The following is a 9417-nucleotide window of genomic DNA, read 5'->3' on the forward strand; positions in this document are numbered from 1 at the left end:
AAAAAAAAATTTGCCCCTAAAAAAAAAAAATAAAATCTTTAACCAAACCCCCCCCCCCCCTCCCAAAGGTAAATGTGTAATTTTGAAGAGATGCAGGTGCAGTCATGGAAAACACAAGCGCACTGAGGTTTATCCCAAAAGCTGCGGTGATCGATTCAACACGACACACACATGTATGATATATGTGTCGGCTGAAAATTTAAAAACAAAAATAAATTATTTACAACCATATATCACCATTTAAAATAGAAATCGTTTTCAAAAGAATCATAACCACAATCTTAAATTCCAATTTCGATGGTTAAGCTGTCAACTCCCGTCCATTCGGTGGATTTCGTCGTCCAAAATCAAAATACGACGACGTTTGACCAGGGAGATTGGAGATACCATAGTAATTTCGCTCTAAACAAATTGAATAGTTAAAAGAAAAAGAGATACTCCGTATAAATTTAGTATTCTATGAGTATTAATATACAAGTATTTAATGACTTTTTTTTATTGGATACATTAGCTTATGTTAAATTAATTCTAAGCTTTATGAGTTTTTGTCAAATAGTCGAAGACTCGCAGGAGGAGGTAAATCGAAAGTCACTCCATTAATTTCAAAGTTTTCAAAGAGTCAACAATTGCTCCACCAAACTCTTAGTAAACTTCTTACTCATTATTTTATTTTTAAAATAAGACTTTAAAATAATCGAGTAACGATTTTTTTAATCAATCAATCTAACCAAACTGAGCTAAGAATAATATTTGGTTACTTCATCCCATTTGACAATATAACTCATCCACCGTCTTTGGACTGGGTCGAAAAGGACCTTAAATTTAGAGTTGGAAACGGAGGCTCCAAAAACCCTTCCAAACGCGCCCTTCCTCAACCGACGGAGCCGCCGCTATCATAATCTATAATCGGAGGGGTCAGCTTCTCCTTTCCATTCTATATCTCTATTGTTCCATTCTAGATCTCTATAATTGTGTGAATTACATATGCGCGAGCACATGTATATGTATAAATACACACATATTGTATATGTACATTGAATCTCGACGGCAGTTTGTGTATGGTGATGACAGACTGACAGGGCGACAGGGGAGAAGATAAGGCTCGCAAAATAAGGACGCGGATTGGTATTATTTTTGTCTTTTAGGATAGATTCCGAAGATCTATCGATTGGTTCAATTTTATTATTTTCTTATGGCCACCACTTTAATATATGGTTAGCATTTATTTATTTTTTTAAAATTAAATTAAATTAAATGTGTAACTTTTTCAGAACGCTATGATATGATATTTTGTGTGGGCTGGCTGACATATTCTGTTTTGACATTTACGTGTCGCTGCGTGTGTAGTAGATAGATCATAGATTGATATATATTGGGATTTGGGGACGTTTATTTCATCGGCTTTATGCTTTGATTTTTTGTGGTAATTTTGCAATTTTGAGTTCACAAATTCTCGATCTCTGAAAGCGCCGGGAACCCAGCTCAGCTGCTCTGGTTCGCTTTTGGAGACTGATTTTTTGTGATCGGAGGTAATTTTTCTGCAGTGATGATGTTGTTTGGACTGGAATTTCCATTTTTTTCATTTCTTGTTGGGAATTATGATTTCGAGATTGTTTGTGTTTATTAGGAGATGTGTCTTATATCGGTGAATTCGAAGTTTCTGTGTTCATTTTCTGTGTGTTGTGTAGCAATGGATATGGAGTTTTGCATTTTCTGAGTTCATTTTCCATCTTATTCTGTGTTTTGACACACTTGTAGGTTTGGGAGTAAATTCTACCAGGCAATTTAGTACTTAAAAATGGTAATTTTTTGTATTTTGTATATCTTGCAGCTTGATATTTAATTTTATTGTTTTGATCTCTGTATTTGGTGAACATTTTTTTTTTAATGATTGTAATCTAACATCACTATCATATTTGTTTGAAGAATAAGCATACAAGTAAACCACTTGTAAATTTCACATATCTATTTATATCTATTTATGATTTTGTAATTAATCTTATCCAATTAAGCACCTTACTTTGTGCATGTAAACAGAATATATAAGATCTGGCCTCGTACTTATTCAGCCAGATAGCACTATTATTTTCTGTTTATAGATACTGCTTTTTTGCCAAGTGACCTGCTGTTAAGTTGATACGAGTTGTTGGCTTGGCACACCTAGGGTTTAGGGAAGGGGAAATATAAACCTTGAAATCCCAATAAATATATGATTCACTTGATGATTGCAATTCAAAGTCTCAAACCATCTTTGGTCTACTATTTCTTTGCACAACTCTCTTTCATTTGCCCTCTGATTCTATTATGTGAAGATTCAAGTCAGATAATAGGTTAAGGCCTATTGTCTTGAATCTATGTGCGCTTATCGAATCAAACTGTGCTATTCTAATTCAAATAATTTGGAAAAACTTGGGTATATTCCGCAAGATATAACTAATTGCAGATTAGGAGGATAGGTTGGATTGCCATTAGTGCATTATGGACCTATATGAATTTTTGCTTCAAATACATTAAGCACAAAGTAGGTTCAAGGTGTTTTTGAACCCCAATCAACATTGGAAGCAAAGATTTCTTTAAGCCAAACAGATTCCTATCTGACGTAACTGATCAAAGTCTCATCATTTATTAACATTAAAATCCATAGTGTTTGGAATTTTACCATCAGTTTTCAAGTGCACTGGATTAGTTGTTTGTACCATCACTTTCACTTTTCCGCCATCTACTTCAACTGAATGAACTTCTAGATATTGAACAATGCATGGCCTGGACAGTATACAGGGTAGATATTCAAGCAGCATCAGTTCATTCTCTGTGGCGAGTGGCGACACAAAGGGAATTGCCTGCTTGGCATTTAGTTTCAATATGTAGGACTGGGCGGGGGGTGGGTGGGGATATGCAGCATTTTGTTGTTGAAAATTTGCATTTCTGCCACTTAGTTCACATGTATAATATTCACATTAATAACAAAAGAAATGTTCTTACCTGTTGTTGATTTGCTTAAAACTAGGATGTAGAAGATCATTCTCATTTCACCTGTTCTATTGTTATGTTTGATTATTTATTTATTATATATTTATATTGCACTTTGAATCTCTCTTTGTTTTAGTTGAAAACCTAGCTCAGGTATTATATCTTTTACATTGCAGAATATGCCTTTCAAGGAATTCTTCACTGAATATGGTGAGGCAAGTCAGTATGAGATCCAAGAGGTTGTTGGCAAGGGAAGCTATGGGGTTGTAGCTGCTGCAGTTGATACTCATACAGGAGAGAAGGTAGCTATCAAGAAGATCAATGATGTTTTTGAGCATGTTTCAGAAGCTACTCGCATCATGAGAGAAATAAAGCTCCTTCGCCTGCTTCGACACCCTGATATTGTAGAAATAAAACATATAATGTTGCCTCCATGTCGTAGAGAATTCAAAGATATCTATGTTGTCTTCGAGTTAATGGAGTGTGACCTTCACCATGTGATTAAGACAAATGACAACCTGACTCCTGAGCATTACCAGTTCTTTTTGTATCAGCTTCTTCGGGGTTTAAAGTATATGCATTCAGGTTGCTGTTTGTCCATGCTGTAGAAACAACTATAAGTATTTTTTTTTCTACATACATGACTATAAATCTTCTAATGCCTTCTCTTTTTGCAGCAAATGTGCTCCATCGAGATTTAAAGCCAAAGAACATTCTAGCTAATGCAGATTGCAAATTGAAACTCTGTGATTTTGGGCTTGCTCGGGTGTCATTTGGTGATGCCCCATCTGCTGTTTTCTGGACTGTATGTGTTTCCTCTCCTTTAAAGTTTCTGAGTTTAGTTTTATTCAATTGCAATTCATGCACATAAGCACTGTAATTATATTCCCACTTTTTACAATTCTAATTTCCTGGGTTATGCTAAAGCTTATTGCTTCTTTGAAGGACTATGTGGCAACACGTTGGTACCGAGCTCCTGAACTTTGTGGTTCCTTCTTCTCTAAAGTAAGTGTATTATACAAACAATTGTTTGTGCAGAGATATCTGCCTTCTTCTCATGCAACCATTATGAGCTTTAATAATTCATTTATGGGGCAAACATGAGAGCTTTCATCATCTTGATTAATGCTCTCATGTTTTCTCCATAAATAAATTTTTAAGCTTATATGACTTCTTCTAAACTGAACTCCATTTCCAAGTTAAACTATCTTCTTTTCTATAAACAACTGCTCTATAGCTTTTGAATGGTCTGTACTTCCCGATCACCACCGAGATGTTTTATATTGATAGGTAGCTAGCTTAGATGGTTTAAGGATCTGAATGTGCTATTATGATAACTTAGTGGGCACTGTTGTTTTGTTGGTTTAATTTGCTTCATAGTTATCATTTTTCTAGTTATGATTTGGTCTTGCCCTTGTTGTTAAACTTTGTGTATGGGTAACATCTCTATATTCAAGTACAAAGTTTGATTGTCATCTAGAGTAACTCTCTTCGTCCTAAGTTTAATTTATCATGTGATTCCTGTACTGTCCATCTGTTCTTCTGGTTCTAGCATCATCTAGAGGGAAAACAAATGTCAGGGTTTTATTGTTGAATCTTGATGCACAAAAGACATTTTCTTTGTGTAAATGTAAAATTAAAAGTTTTTGTTCCCATCAAGAGAATCTCTTCAATTGGGATTCTTAATGCAGATAAACAAATCATTTCTGTTTAAATTCATTCTTGACTATGCATGCTTGATGGTTCTTGATTAGGAAATGGTCTTAAGAAATCTTTTAGTGGACTTCTAATTCATAGCATTTGTTGCAGTACACACCAGCAATTGACATCTGGAGCATAGGATGTATATTTGGAGAAATGCTTACTGGAAAACCATTGTTCCCTGGGAAAAATGTGGTCCACCAGCTGGATATCATCACTGATTTACTGGGCACTCCCTCCACTGAAACCATTTCAAGGGTACACCCTCTCCTCTTACCTATAGCAGTTGCTAAACTTCTATTTGTCTTTGGCTGCATCTCAGTGAAGTATTATTACCTAATATATGCAGATTCGAAATGAAAAGGCCAGGAGATATTTAAGTAGCATGAGGAAAAAATATCCTATTCCTCTCTCGCAAAAATTTCCAGATATTGACCCACTAGCTCTTAGACTACTTGAACGTTTAATTGCATTTGATCCCAAAGATCGTCCATCTGCTGAAGAGGTAATATTATTAATGGTGTTTAGAAAATTTTGCATAACTTTCCTAAATGTCTTATGCACTTTTTAAATAAAGTTGTTCTTATCCTGATATTGGTGATTCTTTGATCTCTTCTTTAGGCATTGGCAGATCCATATTTTCACGGTTTGGCAAATGTCGAAGAAGAACCTTCTGCTAGGCCAATTTCAAGATTTGAATTTGACTTTGAAAGGAGAAAACTGACAAAAGATGATATTAGGGAGCTTGTATACAGGGAGGTACTAATTTGGCTATCTGATCTTTTCTCAATATACAGAGTAATACCTTTATTCTATTTTTACTTACAAGGTACCTTTATCTAACAACACAGATTTTGGAGTACCATCCTCAGATGCTGCAGGAGTATCTTCATGGAATTGATCACACTAGCTTTCTGTATCCGAGGTTTTGCAATGACCTTTTTAAGAAGCTTATTTCTTTTGGTGCTTTTTATTTCTCTAGCTCACTGCATGTTCATTTTTTCTTTTCCTGGTGGTCTCAAGCTATCATCAAGATAAAAATATATCTCATTATATTCCTTCTAATGCAACATCCATTTTTGAAGTCTTTCATGCCTTTTTCTTCTTAAGTCTTCATTTTATGAAGTTCTTACTCTAGAAGGGAATTTGTTCTTTAAATTATTAATTAAAAGGTACCGTGCACAACCAGCAAAATCAGAAGTGATTTTTTTTTTTTTTTTTTGGATTTATTCTAGCACCTAAAATTTTATACTTTGCAGAATAGCAGTTTGACATGTTTATCATTCAATCCCTAATTTACTACTTGTTAGGTATGTGAAGAACAATTGGAGGTCTGTTGGTATTAGAAGTTTCCAGAGTTTTACTTTTACATCTCTTGCTCCAGCAACCCTCAAATTTTTCTGATAGATCTGCTGGTGATAAAAACTATGCACCATCATCAAATTTTTTGTCAATGACACAGTTCTCTCCTCCAATCATTCCCTGAACTGCCACCCCAGATTGTCAGTTGAACTTCTAACCCTTGCCTGTAATTCAATTCAGAGATTGTGTTGACCTCGTGGGGCATAATGCTTGACATTTTCTAAGTCCAGGGTTGCAGGCTTGCAGCATACCCTTTATTTATTTATTTATTTATTTTTTTGTTTGTTTTCTATTTCCCTACTGATTTCAAAATCCATAATCAATTTCTGTCCCCCTTTTCTCTTGCCATCTCTTGGAAGCTTCTATTCATGCAAGCACTTGAGACTAGGCAGCATCTCTCTATGATGCTGTGATAGGATGGTTTCAGAGAGAGAGAGAGAGAGATAGAGAGAGGGAGGGAGGGAGGGAGATGTAGCTTAGGATTTTAGAGAAAGGATGAAGTGAGATGCAATTTAGGAGACAGAATTTGTAGAGAGAATGGGATATATAGTTGCTCTACAACCTGTCACACTTCTGATCAGGTCAGGTCAGGTCAATTGGTATTTGCCAAGTCATCTTCATTTAACAGTCTTGTAAGGGGTTCTTTAAAATGTGGGCTAAGTGACCAAATTGAAGAATGTTTGGGTTAATGTACCAAATTAGTTTAATAGGGGTTTGAATGATTTGAGGCAAAAACATAGGGACGAGAGTGCAAAAATCTTACCCATGCCACGTCAAGAGTATTTTCTTGAAGCATCTACTCAGAATTCAGATCTAGCTGACACGTTGTGGGACAATGATGTCTATGGGCATTTTAAGGAGTTGGCAAGTTGCTGATTAATCTTGTTTCCCAATGTGTTCTATACAAGCCACCTTGTAAAAGGATACTGGTTATGCTGGTAAACCAGTGAAGTTTGATAATTGAGTGTAATTATGGCCAAGCCTTTAAAAATGTCTAATGCTGTCATCCAGTTGCATTGAAACATAATGCAGAATGGGAGGCCATTTATTATCCCGACATTATGACCAAAATGATGTGAAATCTTTATGACCCTCCCTTGGTAATCATTGAGTAACTTGTGCATTACATTTGGAGAGTTCAGAATGGAGGTGGTATTTTATTTGTTGGAAGATTATTGTCTCAATAACATGCCATGCAATTTGTGCAATACCAGGCATCCCTGTTCCTGTTAAGATTGAATCCACACAAATTTTATTATTCCATCTTTTACTATTGTCTCGAAGGGAAAAAGGAACCTTTGTTCTTATTCAGGGATAGCTTTATTCTATTGCTCCACATCGTGGTCCAACTTGGAAAATGGTTACATAAGGTGGTTTATATCAGCAATTTATATTATTATTATTATTATTATTATTATTATTATTATTATTATTATTATTATTATTATTTTGGGGTGATAAGGGAAATCTGCAGTCACTACCCAAGAGTGTGCACTGGGTAGAACTCCACTCCTGTGTAATAGCTCGCAAACCACGCAACAATTTATATTATTGAGCATTCAAACCATGGCATATGGGCTATATTAGCAATTTATATTATTAAGCATTCAAATCATGGCATTTTGAGATTGAATATACTCCTTTAATTATGCAATTGTTTTCAGTCATTCACTAGCATTTCACTTCACAACTCACTCACTGGTGCTGTGTTTGTATTCACATCCTACACTCACGTGGATTTTACTTTGTTATTATAGTGGAGTTGATTGTTTTAAGCAACAGTTTGACAATCTTGAGGATCACTATGGTAAAAGTGTCAGAAATGCTCCAAGGCGATATGCTTCCTTGCCTAGGTTAGAAACCATTACTCTTTCACTTCATTTGATGATTGAATTCTGTATCATTTCTAAAGGTCATTGTTTTATCTCCAGAGAGCGGGTCTGTGTTACCATAGACGATGAGGATACGGATCAGAATGGTGATTTTGATCAGCATGTTGTGGCTGCAGTCGCTCACAGATGTCTCCCTAGCCCCCCTGCATCACAGAAGAATAAGAAATCTGATGCTGCTGCTGATTCAGATATAGGTCATTCTCAGAATGGTCACTGTACAACAAACAACAGTAAGCAGCGTTCTCAGAATGGTCACTGTACAACAAACAACAGTGCACGCTGCTTACTAAGAAGTTCCAGCATTAGCTTTTCCAAGTGTGTCGGTGCCATATGGGAGGACTGCGAGGTAAGTGTCTCCTAATCCGTTAACCGTTGTACATATACCCTTGCAAAGAAAATTGATGAAAACTTTTGAAATTCCAAATACCATTAGTTTATTTCTTGTCCCCATCCATACTGAAGGATCGAGGCATCGCCCTTTGCTTCCTTCACGACAGAGTGAAGGCGACTTTTGTAAATTGTTCATGATCTTTAGTAATAGTATTAGCGCCCGAAGATGGAAGCTAGGGATAATGGCCGGTGTAAGATTTTCATTACTGTCGTATATATCTGCCTTTATCCCAGGGTACAGCTTGCAAGCAATATGAAAATGAGATCAGTAGATCGTCAAAGGAGCTGGCTGCTTGCAAGCAATATGACAATGGGATTGGTAGATCGTCAAAGGAGCTAACAGCTTTGTATGCTTGATTCTTCAATATGGATGGATGGAAGTTTTTAACTTCTCTACTAATTCCTGGTAATTTAAACCTTTTTATGTTGTGTTGTACTATTGATGCGACTATGATGTTGGCAACCTTATGCTCCTATAGCCATCGCTACTTAGTGCTGTATGCCTATACTATAGTTGGCGCTTGCTGCTCTTCTATCAACAATTATTATGTGCTCCCCCCTGCTTCGGTTGTAATGCTCCGATGCAGTTGTAATTAGTGTTTGTCTCAATAGTAAATGCTACATTCATATTCCTATATGAAATTCTCCATCCATGTTATTCTTATTCTCATTCCTGTTTAAAAGGATTTTCGGATTTTTTGTTTGATATTGTAGTTTCTTTTGTAGAGTTTCTATTGGATTCAATTTGGGGAACTTTAGAAGGGATTTTTAGTTGCAAGTCCATTATGTTTTTAAATTTGAAGAAATGTATAGGAGATGCATATTTTGAATTTTTTTTTGTCTCCATAAAAATGAAGAATTCTCTGGTCCATAAACACCCTTAGCAACTAGCTAGTTAATTATACACACATCATGTCCCATTGGATACTGTTGTGTGGAGTATATACTATATACTCTTATATTGTAAAAATATTTTACTTGTTCAGTATTACTAATAATTATGTTTTGAAAATTTATATTATTAGTTTTGAATTGTAAGTGTGGTATTTAATCTTTTAATCTTTTATATTATTAGTTTTGAATTGTAAGTGTGGTATTTAAT

General features: G+C 35.5%; 1 protein-coding gene across 4 annotated transcripts; it reads left to right on the plus strand.

Annotated features, from left to right (window-relative positions):
- Positions 1 to 925: 925 nt before the first annotated feature.
- Positions 926 to 8985, plus strand: LOC116025274 (mitogen-activated protein kinase 9-like). Of its 4 annotated transcripts, none has more exons than XM_031266449.1 (12): positions 926 to 1125; positions 1759 to 1801; positions 3147 to 3555; positions 3648 to 3775; positions 3916 to 3975; positions 4780 to 4929; positions 5021 to 5176; positions 5293 to 5430; positions 5523 to 5596; positions 7791 to 7886; positions 7965 to 8271; positions 8550 to 8985. In XM_031266449.1, exons 2-12 carry the CDS (start codon positions 1799 to 1801, stop codon positions 8670 to 8672), a joined length of 1644 nt encoding a protein of 547 aa, XP_031122309.1. In that variant the 5' UTR covers positions 926 to 1125; positions 1759 to 1798; the 3' UTR covers positions 8673 to 8985. The 4 variants fall into 4 exon arrangements, with proteins under 4 accessions (XP_031122309.1, XP_031122311.1, XP_031122308.1 ...); XM_031266448.1 differs by lacking the exon at positions 926 to 1125 and adding an exon at positions 1302 to 1529; XM_031266451.1 differs by lacking the exon at positions 1759 to 1801.
- The last annotated feature ends 432 nt before the right edge of the window (positions 8986 to 9417 follow it).

The sequence above is a fragment of the Ipomoea triloba genome, chromosome 7, assembly GCF_003576645.1.
Source record: "Ipomoea triloba cultivar NCNSP0323 chromosome 7, ASM357664v1".
In the NCBI taxonomy this organism is placed as follows: Eukaryota; Viridiplantae; Streptophyta; class Magnoliopsida; order Solanales; family Convolvulaceae; genus Ipomoea; species Ipomoea triloba.